General features: G+C 41.0%; 1 protein-coding gene across 8 annotated transcripts in view; it reads right to left on the reverse strand.

Moving 5' to 3' along the window:
- Positions 1–5,393: 5,393 nt before the first annotated feature.
- Positions 5,394–16,759, reverse strand: part of AGTPBP1 (ATP/GTP binding carboxypeptidase 1) — a 184,074-nt gene continuing 172,708 nt past the window's right edge. For 7 of the 8 annotated variants that reach the window (XM_056524334.1, XM_056524371.1, XM_056524315.1 and 4 more), the window contains exon 26: positions 5,394–10,575. In XM_056524334.1, the coding sequence (XP_056380309.1) occupies positions 10,377–10,575 (199 nt within the window). In that variant the 3' untranslated portion in view covers positions 5,394–10,376. The remainder of the gene's footprint in view (positions 10,576–16,759) is intronic. The other variant, XR_008844922.1, reaches the window with a different exon arrangement.

Raw genomic sequence — 16,759 nt, forward strand, 5'->3', positions numbered from 1 at the left:
TACCTCTGGCAAGCACATGGAGGGCTGAGCGGCCCCCCAAAGAAATGCCACCCCACACCATTACTGACCCACCGCCAAAACGGTCATGCTGGAGGATGTTGCAGGCAGCAGAATTGTTTCCACAGTGTCTACAGACTCTGTCATGTCTGTCACATGTGCTCAGTGTGAACCTGCTTTCATCTGTGAAGAATCTTGGTGTTCTCTGACAAATGCCAAACTTCCTGCACGGTGTTGGGCTGTAAGGACAACCCTCACCTGTGGACGTTGGGCCCTCATACCACCCTCATGGAGTCTGCTTCTGACCGTTTGAGTGGACACATGCACATTTGTGGCCTGCTGGAGGTCATTTTGCAGGGCTCTGGCAGTGCTCCTCCTTGCACAAAGGCAGAGGTAGCGGTCCCGATGCCGAGTTGTTGTCCTCCTCTACGTCTCCTGATGTACTGGCCTGTCTCCTGGTAGTGCCTCCATTCTCTGGACACTACGCTGACAGACACAGCAAACCTTCTTGCCACAGCTCGCATTGATGTGCCATCCTGGATGAGCTGCACTACCTGAGTCATTTGTGTGGATTGTAGACTCCATCTCATGCTACCACTAGAGTGAAAGAACTGTCAGCATTCAAAAGTGACCAAAACATCAGCCAGGAAGCATAGGAACTGAGAAGTGGTCTGTGGTCAGCACCTGCAGAACCACTCCATTATTGTGGGTGTCTTGCTAATTTCCACCTGTTGTCTGTTCCATTTGCACAACAGCATGTGAAATGGATTGTGAATCAGTATTGCTTCTGTGATTTCACAGAAGCGTGATTGACTTGGAGTTACATTATGTTGTTTAAGTGTTCCCTTTATATTTTTGAGCAGTGTTTCTCATCATGAATAGTCTACCAGCCATAGAAGCAGATCACAGTAGAATGGCAAAGGCACTAACCTGCTTTCACCAATTTGGTTTAGACTGCCACTAAAAACTCACTGCAATAAAATGTAAACAGCACCTGTGTGTGACGGTGGTCTCGCAATTCTCATGTCATTTTCGCCCCAGTATTTATTTTTAACAGCATACAAAATTACTCAGGTGTCAGGATTTCCCAGGTTGCAGTGCAGCCGAGACATTACATCACTAGTCATGTGTGCAAAGGAAGCCTGTCCTGCTGCACTGTGTGGTGCAACCACTGGGTGGGAGAAAGATCAGTCTGCAACTAACTTTATTTTTGCAACAGCTGGTGGCACCCTTATTCTTTTAAATGGAATGCAGCTAATTTGTGTTTCAATGAGTGGGGTGGCTGATGTGTGGGAGGGAGGAAAGTGACCTTACACTTAGAAACAAGGAACTATGGGATGTGTAGTTTGAGAGAATGAACTCCAACAGGAAATACCCAGTTTGCAAAAAGATTGCCATAAAGCTGAGGCTCTCTCACATCATAGCCATTTGGCCCCAAGACAAGCACAGATCCCTCTTAAGCATGTCCATTACTGTCTGACAGGTACGTACTAAAATCCCCTTATAGTGGATAACCCCTTTACAACCCCCCAAATTTTGATTTCTGGCTTATATTTGTAAGTTGTACAAGGTTTTATTTTTTGTGGTTGTACTGCTGTACTTTTAGTACACCTTATTTATATTTTATCATATAATGTATGACTTAGCTATAAAATAAATTATGTGTAGCGCAAAATTGAAAAATAAAAAAAAAGCATTGTGCAATTTTGTGGGGCAATAATTTTTTTAAAGTTCACAAAACGTTTTAAAGTTTACAAAGACATGCTTACTGTAAATACAGTAAATTCTGTTCATTGCTGTGTCCTGACCATTATAACTTTTTTTTTTAAATGTTTCCACCTACAGACCTGTGTTGGGATTTTTTTTTTACTTGTGAGCTTTTATTTTTAATGTTACCATGTGCCCCAGATGATTTGCGTTGGCTCCTTCCCTCAGCTCTCTGGACATTTTCGAACAGCAGGGCAGCTGCACATACCCGCAGTGAAGGGAGCAGCTAGCAGCGAAGGAGAGTCATAAAGTGGCCCAGCAACAAAAAGATAAAGCAGAAGGATTCATCTTTATAGAGCAGCATAAAGATAAAAATGAATCCATATGCTGTATAAAGAGGTATATACATGCTTCTGTATACAGTGAGGCAAAAAAGAATTTAGCCAGCCACCAGTTGTGCAAGTTCTCCCACTTTAAAAGATGAGAGAGGTCGGTAATTTTCATCATAGGTATACCTCAACTATGAGACATAATGAAAAAAAATAATCCATAAAATCACAGTCTGATTTTTAAAGAATGTATTTGCAAATTATGGTGGAAAATAAGTATTTGGTTTATAACAAAAGTTCATCTCATACTTTGTTAAATACCCTTTGATGGTCAAACATTTTCTGTAAGTCTTCAAAAGGTTTTAACACTGTTGTTGGTATTTTGGCCCATTCCTCCATGCAGATCTCTTCTAGAGCAGTGATGTTTTGGGCAACACAGACTTTCAACTCCCTCCAAAGGTATTCTATGGGGTTGAGATCTGGAGACTGGCTAGGCCACTCCAGGACCTTGAAATGCTTCTTACGAAGCCACTCCTTTGTTGCCCACGCGGTGTGTTTGGGATCATTGTCATGCTGAAAGACCCAGCCACGTTTCATCTTCAATGCCTTTGTTGATGGAAGGAGGTTTTCACTTAGAAATCTCACGATACATGGCCCCATTCATTCTTTCCTTTACACCAGGGGTCTCAAACTGGCGGCCCTCCCGATGTTGCAAAACTTCAACTCCCAGCATGCCTGGATATGCCCAGATAGCCATTTGCTGCCGCTAATGGCTGTCGTAAATGCTGGCAGTTGAAGTTTTGCAACATCTGGAGGGCCACCAGTTTGAGACCCATGCTTTACGCGGTTCAGTCGTCCTGGTCCCTTTGCAGAAAAACAGCCCCAAAGCATGATGTTTTATCCCCCATGCTTCACAGTAGGTATGGTGTTCTTTGGATGCAACTCAGCATTCTTTCTCCTCCAAACTCAACGAGTTGAGTTTTTACCAAAAAGTTCCACTTTGGTTTCATCTGACCATATGACATTCTCCCAATCCTCTTCTGGACCATCCAAATGCTCTCTAGCAAACTTCAAATGGGCCGGACATGAACTGGCTTAAGCAGGGGGACACGTCTGGCACTGCATGATTTGACTCCCAGGCGACAGTGTGTTACTGATGGTAGCTTTTGTTACTTTGGTCCCAGCGCTCTGCAGGTCATTCACTAGGTCCCCCCGTGGAGTTCTGGGATTTTTGCTCACCGTTCTTGTGATCATTTTGACACCCTGGGGTAAGATCTTGCGTGGAGCTTCAGATCGAGGGAGATCAACAATGGTCTTGTAGGTCTTCCATTTCCTAATAATTGCTTCCACAGTTGATTTCTTCACACCAAGCTGCTTGTCTATTGCAGATTCAGTCTTCCCAGCCTGGTGCAGGTCTACAATTTTGTCTCTGGTGTTCGACAGCTCTTTGGTATTGGCCATAGTGAAGTTTGGTGTGTGACTGTTTGAGGTTGGGGACAGGTGTCTTTTATACTGATAACACGTTCAAACAGGTGCCATTAATACAGGTAACAAGTGGAGGACAGAGGAGACTCTTAAAGAAGAAGTTACAGGTCTGTGAGAGCCAGAAATCTTGCTTGTTTATAGGTGACCAAATATTTATTTTCCATCATAATTTGCTAATAAAATTCTTTAAAAATGAGACAATGTGATTTTATGGATTTTGTTCCTTTTTATGTCTCTCATAGTTGAGGTATACCTATGATGAAAATTACAGGCCTCATCTTTATAAGTGGGAGAACTTGCACAATTGGTGGCTGATTAAATACTTTTTTGCCCCACTGTAAACATGAATCCTTCTGCTCGTTCATGCTGTTGTATAGAACTGAACTGAATCTTTCTGCTGCTGGGGACGGAGCTAAGCACTGAATGATTCTCTCCCTCAGAGCTGCTGCTGAGAGGAAAGTGTGTGCGGCTGCCCTGCTCTCTGCTGTGTTCAGTAATGTCCGGAGAGCAGAGGGGAGGAGCCAATGCAAAATTGTATGCAGAAAAATCCCCTACACCAGCTTTCTGATCACTTTTATTACATATTTTCTGGAATGTGATGTGACCAATAATCTGCAATTTTGGCATTTGGAATTTGTTTGCATTTAGGCTATAGTTCGGAAAATTACGAAAATGTGAAAAGGGGGGGGGGGGGGGGGTTAAAAAAGTATAAAATAATACCATGCCCCCCCAATAACAATAGCAAACGCTTTTCTAGTTATTTCTTTCCACATTCTCCTGCAGGCTCAGGGAGCATCAGTGTCAGCACAAACTATCCGTCGACATTTAAATGAAATGAAACGCTATGGCAGGAGACCTAGGAGGACCCCACTACTGACACAGAGAGATAAAATAGCAAGACTACATTTTGCCAAAAGGAACTTGAATAAGCCAAAACTCTTATGGGAAAACGTCTTGTGGACAGATGAGACAAAGATAGAGCTTTTTGGTAAAGCAAGTCATTCTACTGTTTACCGAAAACTGAATGAGGCCTACAAAGAAAAGAACACAGTACCTACTGAAATATGGTGGAGGTTCAATTATGTTTTGGGGTTGTTTTGCTGCCTCTGGGTGCCTTGAATGTGTGCAAGGCATCATGAAATCTGAGGATTACCAATGGATTGTGGGTCGCACTGTACAGCCCAGTGTCAGAAAGCAGGGTTTGTGTCCGAAATCTCGGGTTTTCCAGCAGGACAATGGCCTCAAACATACATCAAAAAGCCCCCAGAAATGGATGGCAACAAACCACTTGAGAGTTCTGAAGTGGCCAGCAATGAGTCCAGATCTAAATCCCATTGAACACCTGTGGGGAGATCTTAAAATTGCTGTTGGGAAAAGGTGCCCTTCCAATAAGAGAGACCTGGAGCAGTTTGCAAAGGAAGAGTGGTCCAACATTCCGGCTGAGGGGTGTAAGAAGCTTAATGATGGTTATAGGAAGCGATTGATTTCAGTTATTTTTTCCAATGGGTGTGCAACCAAATATTAAGTTAAGGGTGCCAATAATTTTGTCCAGCCCATTTTTGGAGTTTGGTGTGACATTATGTCCAATTTGCTTTTTTTCCTCCCTTTTTTGGTTTCGTTCCAATATACACAAAGGGAATAAACATGTGTATAGCAAAACGTGTTACTGTATCCTTTTCTGTGAGAAATGCTTCATTTTCTTGAACAATTTCAGGGGTGCCAACATTTACGGCCATGACTGTAGGAAATATATTGTTTTTCCTAGTTTAAGTTGTGTAAATTCACTAGCTGCTTAATTTCATTAACCGTTTGGTGTAATTTATTGAATTTATTTTTTAATGTTAAGTTTTCACACACATGAAATCCATAAGTATATGGCTGGTAAGCATTTTATTAGCTTAGTTAAATCTTTCATACAGCAGTGTCCAAAAATTCTGTGTGGTATAAATCTCCACACAATAGTTTTCTTGAATACAAAGGACAATTTTTGTGCAATCACTTTGTCTGTAGGGATTCCTCCAACTCTAGTCCCCAGATAGCAAACACATAATAGCAAAATACCTGTCGGAAACCAAAACCCACAAATAAAACTACACTCCATTCTTAGTAAATCAGGGTCATTGACTGCAATGAAGTAGATATTTATCAAAACTGTGCTGAAAAGTAAAGCAGTTGCCCATAGCAATCAAATTCCAGCTTTTAAAGACATAAGGAGCACTCTAACTGGTTGCTATGTGCAACTGTGCCACTGTTTCTCTGCACAAGTTTTAATGTCTCCCCTTAAGTTCTTAGATAACTGGTGATCTGGAGCTGAAAGCGTAGGTTACTATATACTGTACCTTCTCTAATATACTAGAATACTATCTGAATTGCTCCTATTTTGAGGGAAATGTTTGTATTCTGCCTATAGAGAGAATCAGGCTTAGGCTTCACAAAATATTTGGTATGTTCTGACAAGATACCAGGAAACTCAAAAAGATCTGAATTTCCAGTTCCCAGACTATATTAAGAAATCACCATAAAAGCAATGTCTTAATAACAAGAACTATAATGCAAGTTACTGATGTTTGCTTTAAAGGAACATAAAAATGGCACCATATGCATGATAAACCAACAGTGTTCTCTAAAGATTCCAGTTTCTAAGTTCACATCTTTTTTTACAATGAAGTTAAAGCTAATGGTTAATACATGTCATTTCAAAGTATACAGAATAAGGTGCACTTCAGGACAGCAAAGTCCAAGGCCTAACAGAGTCCAACAGCACACAAAGAGGCTAAGAAAACAAAACACACAATGACATTTTGCAGCATCTGTAAAAGAATAAAAGAATACATTGAATTGGTCAAACATTAACAAATATCATATCACTCATTTTAGGACCTAAATCTCAAAGAGCAGTGAATAAAGTGAATCACATCTAAGTAGTTGTACGTAAAGAAATGTAGATCTTTCTTGGGTCAAAAGGCTCAATAATTTGCAGTTTGTACGTTCAACACATTTTCGTACATCTTGCATTATGAAGATATGATCTATCACTTCTGTCCTTACCAGAGCACAAAACCCAATTCACTTTTCACTATATTTTAAAGTAAATCTGTACCGAGTAGCTGGCACATTGGAAAATCCCAAACTTAATTATTCAGAAGGTACATAGATTCCCAGTCCCTGTTGTGAATAAATAAGAATATATATATTCTTTACAATAGACTAGAACACACACATCTTAAACAATAAAATACAATTAAATACAGGTTTTTGACATTGTTTATGTAAGAAAAATTGCAGGCAAAACTAAAACTTAGTTTCCCCAAATATTAAATATTTGAAACTTCGGTGATCGTAATCATAACTTATTTAGCACTTTATACCTGAAGTTCTGTAATAGTGTAATATATAAATCCCTGCATGTATTTATGAATGGTATACATTTACAAGAATAAAACATGGCAGCAAAACTTACACCAGCTAGAGTAAAGCCTAACTATAGGAACCTACTCTCGCTATGTGACATTCACAGGAAGCTGTGTGTTGTTGGGTTGGGCCCTGATAGTGTAGAGCTGATTTAGCTGTTTATACATCCATGGAACATGGTAGTCCCAGATTTTCTTTTACTGCTAAGCAAATAAATACTTTAATATGAAAGAAAACACTTGCATTTTAACATTACACAGACAGGCACATACATAGCTAAAGCAGCTTTGAAGTGTCAGGCCCCAAAAAATCTTCTCCCCGTAATTTCTTAACCCTATGAGTATTACATGGATGGGTTGCATTGGGATATTGGAAATAACTGCATCCACACCTGAAATGCCAAGCTATAAAAAATACCTATTATTCACAAAAAATAACAGAATCCATCCAACATGTTCATTACAAGTAATAGAGCCAGAAATGTTCAGTGTAGTTTTGGCTTCTTCCCATACCAGTGGAGTTGGTGGGCTTTTCCTGTGTAATGTAAGAGTGGTGCTGACGCCCCCATGCCCCCCAGTCATACAGTCATTGAGGGAAAGATACTGATCTTCATACCTGCTTCTGTTTTTAACAGGTTTCTTCCAGGCAAATTTTAGTGAAAGAAGAGGATGAAGAAACTTGAGAGGCACAAATCACTACAGATTGATGCAAAAATAGTAAAAATAAACTTTCATTAAAATAGCGGCATGACAAATATAAAAGAAGCAAATCAGACAAGCCAATAATAAAAGTCTTATCAGCAAGTCATGTGGTCAACGAAGGATTGCCCACAATGATTTTTCCATGAAGGAAAAATATAGCTGCCTGGCCACCTCCAGCCTGTTTGCAGTTGGTAGAGAAGGTCAGGGGTTAAAATAAACACTGTGTTATGCAATTTGCGTAATTTCCATTGACATTAAGGGAGTAACGAAAACAGTGTAGCTCTTAGTGCTATTCATTTTTTTTTAACTATGTATTAACAATATGATAGGGTTTACAGTTTAGTATCTTCATTCAAAGATACTTCTGGCACCACTACAAAGATGTGAGTCACTAAAATATTAAGGTAAAATATTTTGTATGAAAAACAGCCCTACCAAAATTTGTTCATAAATCTAGTCCAGGATAATTTTTCTTTTTTTTTTCATCATATGGACTGTGTCATACCTAAAACAAACAAAATCAAAATAAAAGCGAACAACATGGAAACGTCCTTCCTCAGCTCACACACACACACACACATACACAAAGCAGTCATCAATAAGGCTAGGTTCACACCTACGTGATGAAAGTTTCTGTGGCGGCCAAGGAGAAGGGGATGCCTGCATTTACCACATTCATCTCCTGGACCAATTAATTTGAATGCGCTGAACATAGTCTAAAAGAGATTACTTTTGGCACATCTGCAAGCTTATACATTTTTTTATTGGGACTCAAAAGTATTGTTGAGCATCTATTTTAAGTTCCACACAAAAGCAGTACACACCAAATATAGTCACTTCTAGACTACGTTCAGCACATTTAATTGGTCCGCCAGGGTCACGCAGTGGTATACATTGGCATCCCATTTTTCTAGGCTGACCATGTATGCCACAGAAAATTGTGTTGCATGGGCTTGAAAACAGCCTAAGTGACAGCAATACTGTTCAATTCTGTTAAACTGCTGTCTACACTTCAAGGAATGAATCAAATGCATAGATGGAAAATCATTCAATTCAATTTTAAGAATGAAGAAACACCTGTGTGACTTGGGCCAATGTACGATCTATGAGTAGTAACTGCGAACCATTTATTCCCAAGAGAAAAAAAAAGGATTGGCCATGATGTTTTTTTTTTTTCCTGATCTTTTATAGGTTTTCCCTTTATAGCATGAGTATATCAACAAGGGAAAGAGATAAGACAACCAGCTTAAGATATGGACAAACCACATAGGATAAAGGATGGCTACAAAAAGATTTTAACCCAACCAATATTTCATCTTACACTCTGCTGTGTTTGTCATAACAACAAACAAATTTGTCCAGACAAAAACTGTCTGGTTTTGCCCATAACAGCCAATCACAGTTCAGCTTTCATTTTACCAAAACTCATTAAGATATGAAAGCTGAGCTGTGATTGGATATTATGGGTAAAACCAACCAGACAGTTTAGTTTCATGGAGATTTATAAATTTGGGCCATTGAATGCATACCACTAAATTTTGGGTATTAAATTAAGGACTGTCTGAATCTGGGGTGAAGCCATGTACCTTTTCAATATGAGACTGCTATAGTGAGCCACACAGCAGGGTGTCATGAGCTAAATGTGGCTCCTAAACCACTTGTTGTGTACCACTGCTATAAGAATGCCCAAAACACACTCTATGGTTAGCGTTTGAGGACTGAACATTGTCATGTTTTCAGGGTTCACCTATTTATTTGGATAGGGGTCATGTAATATGACATGCAATTGCGTGGCTGCACAGAAATTCCCCCCAGCTATAAAGTCTGCTCCCTGGTGGTTTGAATAGACACAACAGCAAAGATCAGCCGATTGTAGAGTTTGTTTCAGTTTAAGGGTACAATTGGGTCGATGTGTAGCGAGTTTGTAGCTGTGGGTTGGAGTCGCGGCAGGTTTTTGAGAGTGAAAAAGCCACAGTAGACCCTGTTGCAGTCAACATAATCTTCAGATTAGCTGAAGAGAATCAGCGTCTCAAACTCGCAGCGGAAAACGTGCTACAGATCCACCCGTGTGAATGTACCCTAATAAAGTGATGTCTAGTTAGGACAGCCCCTTTAAGAAAAAGCAGTATACAGTACAGCAAAAACTCCAGGTCATTGACAAACATTTTGTAAACCTGATGTTGTAGATATGTGCCTGAATTTAGGGTAGAATTTTCACATGTCCTAAAAAACAAAAAGGAAAAGAAACTAAGAAAACAACAACAAAAACACACTGGGCTATAGATGGCCGTATTGACACAAGTGACATGCGAAACACAGAGGTAAAGATAGCTGTGTTGCTATTGAGCTAGTACTGAACACAACTGTGAACACAAGTATGAGCAATGAGTTTTTCACAAAGTTTCCAAGTAGTGGAAATGTTACAGTGCAATAATCAGCAGAAAAATGACACCTAGGAGTATATGTCTGTATCAAGTACTATAAATACTGTGCAACCATCAATACTGAATGTGGCTTTTCATGTATATCAGCCATCTGTACATATTAAAGGTTGGAAAAATCAACTGAAGTGATTCCTGCAGGGCAAAAAACATGCAACATAAGCAGAAGAACAAATGACTGCACTTTATATGCCCATAGCAGGACCCGACAAAAGGTTCTCTCAAGCCAGCAATAGCTATATTGTTTTCATTGGCTCGAGTAACTCGTCTAATTCTAAATGCTTTATTGCCAAAACCAGGCTCTGTTAACATTCCTTTTGCCGCTGTGCACTTTTCAAACAAGTTCGTGAGACTTCAGAATCCGAGAATCCTTCATCTTCTACTGCTGAGGTTTCAAAGTCTGCAGCTGGGAGATCAGGGTCAGCTTCGTCATTGCTCTCTGCGCTGTAATCCACTTCTTCTAGGAAACGAGGCTCATCGTCTTCCAAAACATATGTAGTCGGACTGAAACAAAAAAAGATATATAGTGTATATCTGTTTACAATTTCCACTTTTACTTAAAGTGTAAGAAGTACAGTTGTGCCACAGTGAAATGAAAATAGGACTAGACACTGCAGGACAAGCAAAATCTCTGAACCACGAAGTGATATCTCTGTCTGCTAATAGTTGCTTACGAGGTGCTAAATGTTATGAACCAAGTTATAACATAATTCTTTAGATAAAAGAGGAAAAAGACAGAGCACTCATGAAATGGTGAGTGCTAGGTCTTCTTTCTCCTTCATCTAAAGAATTAGTACAATTGTACTTTTTTACATAATCTGCAAATAAGCAGTCAACTTGTGTCTTTTGATGTTCCAATTTGAAATCTACTGTACCTCATGTAGCACCTAGTCATGTCTAGAATGCACAAGAAAGCTGTTTGATAGTTGTCAGGTGAGTGTTTATTTCTCCTGATCACTCAATGCACATGAATGCTTGGCTTGAACAAGCATGCATATGCTATCAATGGGGAGAGGGCAGTGGAGTTTGGAGACAACGCTCATCATCCCAAGGACAAAAGCACTGGGCAGTTGGTCCGCCAGTCCTGCCGAAATCTGTCCTTTCGGCAGGACTTGAGGAATTAATAGACTAGTCACCACTATGTACCCTTCGAAACTAGCAAACCCCAAATGTAAGCATGTTCTTTTTCAGAGACAAATTTTGTAACCACTACTTTGGTAAGTCTGTCACCAGTTCTAAACATAGTGGAATCATACAAAATGTCTTGATCATGCAGGTTTTGTGACTGAAAACCATAGTTTAATATCCCAGCAGCTGCTTTGGGAAGTGCTCAGGCTCTTCTTGTTCAGTGCACAGAGCTCCCTGTTTTGAGGGCTTCCCTGGCCCCTTCTCCCAGCTATAACTGTCAGCTTTTTCGTCAGAAGACCACAAGAGCTGTCAATCACAGTGAGCTCTATGGACACTATCAAAGGTTGCAGCCACGACAATAAACAATGTTTATTTTTTTTAAAACATCAAAGATTCCATTCCCCTCACAGTCACTGTGGCTTAAAACTGCTGACAGGCGCCCTTTAAAGTTCCAATAAATGGAGAAGATATTCCTTTTGTATTGCAAATTTTTTGTTTGGCTGCTTGCATACATGACCTCTGAACTAAAAGATATTTTCTCTACTGCTCTATGTCAGCTGTCTAACCTGGAATGTTTGAAAACCAAGCGCTAGCTGGGTCCCTTGAGTGTCGGATTAAAGGAATTTTACTGCACTAACATAAGTGTTATTAGTAAAAAGACATCCATGATGTTCCTTGAAGCCTCTGGGCACAAAAGAGTTTGCATTGAAAAGAAAGACACAAGCTCTCTACACCAAGTTTCATTGCTCTCCTGTGGGGCTAGATAAACATATTTGCTGAGCAGCTTTAAGTGCTTCTAAATATTTCATCGGATAAGTATCTCAGACAAGCTTCTACAGCCTGCTACATCTTCATTTTATTCCTAATCAAATAATACACATTATATTGATCTAAAACATTGTGCACAGATGAGTTTCAAGAATCCAAATATATTAACAGAAAGCCACAGAAATGGCCAGGTCTGAGGACGAGCATGTGAGACATGTATCACTGCTATGGGGTTTGTAGGATAGATAAGAATTTACGAGTTATGCTTCAGGAAAAACAACCTCTGTTATTTATCATCCACAAGAGACTGGAAAAATTCAGTAGGCAGTAAAGTTATATACAAAATGCATCTAATCTCCTGTAATATACTGTAAGTTTAAAAGCTCTTTTACATTATGTTTTAATGCATTTTGCACATGTTTGCTTTTATTGCAGATCATAACTCTCTCCTGAACACACAAAAAACCTAACCATATTTAAATCATCTCTAGTTATGCTCTACCTGTATGGACACAGAATCCATACAGGCCAGCACATTTCAGAAACTGGTCTGCAGTAATGAAAATGTATTAATTTACATACTGTACAATGGTTCCAGAGTGCAACACAAATCTAAAACTATCCTACATGTGCCCAAGTTAAAGACAAATAAAATGATCACATTCATGGATCTAGTTGTCAGTGACTTAGGGTCTGGATGCTGAGACCCCATAATTCTCAGAATGAAGGAGCCACAGCACTAGTTAACCCCTTAAGGACCAAGCCCATTTTCACCTTAAAGGGGTACTCTGCCCCTAGACATCTTATCCCCTATCCAAAGGATAGGGGATAAGATGTCAGATTGCTGCAGTCCCGCTTCTGGGGAGCCCAGGGATCCCCACTGCGGCACCGTGCTATCATTACAGCACAGAGCGAGTTCGCTCTGTGCGTAATGACGGGCGATACAGGGGACGGAGCAGGGTGACGTCATGGTGCCGCCCCTTGTGACATCACGGCCCGTCCCCTTAATTCAAGTCTATGGCAGGGGGCGTGATGAAGTCTATGGGTGGGACGTGACGTCACGAGGGGCGGAGCCGTGACGTAACGATGCTCCGGCCCCTGTATTGCCCGTAATTACGTGCAGAGCGAACTCGCTCTGTGCTGTAATGATAGTGCAGTGCCGCAGCCGGGATCCCGGGGCACCCCAGCAGCAGGACCGTGGCGATCTGACATCTTATCCCCTATCCTTTGGATAGGGGATAAGATGTCTAGGGGCGAAGTACCCCTTTAAGGACCAGAGCATTTTTTGCACATTTGACCACTGTCAGTTTAAGCATTAATAACTCTTGGATGCTTGTACTTATGAATTTGATTCGGAGACAGTTTTTTCGTGACATATTCTACTTTAACATAGGGGTTAATTTTTGTCGATACTTGCATCATTTCTTGGTGAAAAATTCTAAAATTTCATGAAAAATTTTAAAATTTAGCATGTTTCTAACTTTGAAGCTCTCAGACATTCCAAATAAATTATATATTGATTCACATATACAATATGTCTACTTTATATTTTCATCATAAAATTGACATGTTTTTACTTTTGGAAGACATCAGAGGGCTTCAAAGTTCAGCAGCAATTTTCTAATTTTTCACGAAATTTTCAAAATCGGAATTTTTCAGGAACCAGTTCAGTTTTGAAGTGGATTTGAGGGGCCCATAAATTACCAATTATCAACATCCCATAAATTACCCCATTATAGAAATTGCAACCCCTACAGTATTCAAAATGACATTCAAAAAGTTTGTTAACCCTTTAGGTGTTTTACAGGAATAGCAGCAAAGTGAAGGAGAAAATTCAAAATCTTCATTTTTTACACTCGTATGTTCTTGTAGACCCAGTTTTTGAATTTTTACAAGGGGTAATAGGAGAAAAAGCCCCCCAAAATTTGTAACCCAATTTCTCTTGAGTAAGGAAATACCTCATATGTGTGTGTAAAGTGTTCTGCGGGTACAGTAGAGGGCTCAGAAGGGAAGGAGCGACAATGGGATTTTGGAGAGTGAATTTTGCTGAAATAGTTTTTGGGGGGCATGGCGCATTTAGGAAGCTGTTATGGTGCCATAACAGCCAATAAAACCCCACATGGCTTTCTATTTTGGAAACTACACCCCCTTAAGGCACGTAACAAGGGGTCTAGTGAGCCTTAACCTCCCACAGGTGTTTGACGACTTTTCGTTAAAGTCGGCTGTGTAAATGAAAATGATAATTTTTTCACTAAAGTGCAGTTTTTTTCACAAATTTACAATTTTTACAAAGGGTAATGGGAGAAAATGCCCACCAAAATTAGTAACCCTATCTCTTTTGAGTATGGAAATACCCCATGTTAGGACGTAAAATGCTCTGTGGGCGAACCACAATGCTCAGAAGAGAAGGAGTCACATTTGGCTTTTGGAAAGAAAATTTTGCTGAAATGTTTTTTGGGGACATGTCGCATTTAGAAAGCCCCTGTGGTGCCAGAACAGCAAAAAAATAAATAAATTAAAAAAAACATGGCATACTATTTTGGACAGTGAGCCTTAACACCCCACAGGTGTTTGACGACTTTTTGTTAAAGTCGGATGTGTAAATGAAATGAAATGTAAGTGTTTGGAATGGAAGTCAGGTGCCATGTGCATTTACAAAGCCCCCCGTGGTGCCAGAACAGTAGACCCGCCCCCCAAATGTGACCCGATTTAGGAAACTACACCCCTCACGTAATGTAATAAGGGGTAGGGTGAGCATTTACACGCTATTGGCATTTGACAGATCTTTGGAACAGTGGGCTGTGCAAATGAAAAATTACATTTTTCATTATCACGGACCACTGCTCCAGAAATCTGTCAGACACCTGTCGGGCAAATGCTCACTGTACCCCTTATTACATTACGTGAGGGGTGTAGCTTCCAAAATGGTGTTACATGTGGGGGTCCATTGTTCTGGCACTATGGGGGCTTTGTAAACACATGTGGCCTTCAATTCCGGACAAATTCTCTCTCCAAAAGCCCAATGGCGCTCCTTCTCTTCTGAGCATTGTAGTATATCCGCAGAGCACTTTACATCCACATAAGGGGTTCTTACTCAGAAGAAATGGGGCTGCAAATTTTGGGGGGCTTTTTTCCAAAATTTTGGGTAACACCAGCATTATAGTGAAAACATTTTTTTTCTCAATTTCCCATCCAACTTTAATGAAAATTCGTCAAACACCTGTGGGGTGTTCAGGCTCAATATACCCCTTGTTACATTCCATGAGGGGTGTAGTTTCCAAAATGGGGTCGCACGTGGGTATTTATTTTTTTGCGTTTATGTCAGAACCCCTGTAAAATCAGCCACCCCTGTGCAAATCATCAATTTAGGCCTCAAATATACATAGTGCGCTCTCACTCCTGAGCCTTGTTGTGCACCCGCAGAGCATTTTTCGCCAACATATGGGGTACTTCAGTACTCAGGAGTATGGGGCAACACCAGCATGTTAGTGTAACATTTTTTATTTATTTAACACTAACAGGCAGGTGTAAACCCCAAATTTTCCTTTTCATAAGGGGTAAAAGGAGAAAAAGCCCCCCAAAATTTGTAGTGCAATTGCTCCCGAGTACAGAAATGTATGTGGCCCTAAACAGTTTCCTTGAAATACAACAGGGCTCCGAAGTGAGAAAGCGCAATGCGCATTTGAGGCATAAATTAGGGATTGCATAGGGGTGGACATAGGGGTATTCTAAGCCAGTGATTCCCAAACAGGGTGCCTCCAGCTGTTGCTAAACTCCCAGCATGCCTGGACAGTCAGTGGCTGCCCGGGAATGGTGTGAGTTGTTGTTTTGCAACATCTGGAGGCTCCGTTTTGTAAACACTGCCATACGTTCCTTTTTTCTTTTATATTTGGGGGGGGGGGTGTATATGTAGTGTTTTACCCTTTATTTTGTGTTAGTGTAGTGTAGTGTTTTTATGGTACATTCACACAGGTGGGGGTTTACGGTGAGTTTCCTGCTAGGAGTTTGCGTTGCAAGGAGGGGGGGGGGAGGCAAACCACCAGCTGTTTCAAAACTAAAACTGCACTTTTGCAACAGCTGGAGGCATACTGGTTGGAAAACCTTCAGTTGGGTTCTGTTATCTAACTCAGTATTTTCCAACCAGTGTGCCTCCAGCTGTTGCAAAACTACAACTCCCAGCATGTAATGATCGCCGAAGGGCATGCAACAGCTGGAGGTACGCAACTACAACTCCCAGCATGCCGAGACAGCAATTCGCTGTTCGTGCATGCTGAGAGTTGTAGTTTTGCAAGATCTGAAGGGCCACAGTTTAGAGACCACCGCAAAGTGATCTCCAATCCCAGAATGCCCAAACAGCAAACAGTTGTCTGAACATGCTGGGAGTTGTAGTTTTCAAACATCTGGAGGGCTATAGTTTATAGACCACTGTATAGTGGTCTCCAAACTGTAGTCCTCCAGATGTTGCTAGGCAACTCACCGGCTTCCGTAGTCTGCACCAGGGAGCCAGCCGCACGTCATCTCCGCCCGCTGCCGCCGATGGTAAGTGACCCTCCGGCGCCGGTCACAGGACAGTTACCCTGTTTTGCCCAGACTACTGTGGGGAGGCAGAACGGGGGAACCGAACTTTAACCCCCCTGCCCCTGATCTACTTTTGGTTGGTCACTTCTGACCGACCAATAGCAGGGATAGGAGGGGTGGCACCCCTGCCACCTCACTCCTATCCCTTCAAGGGGATCGTGGGTGCCTTGGACACCCCAGAACCCCCGATACCCCCTTATTTTTCGGGTCACTG

Source organism: Hyla sarda, chromosome 1, assembly GCF_029499605.1.
Source record: "Hyla sarda isolate aHylSar1 chromosome 1, aHylSar1.hap1, whole genome shotgun sequence".
Classification (NCBI taxonomy): Eukaryota; Metazoa; Chordata; class Amphibia; order Anura; family Hylidae; genus Hyla; species Hyla sarda.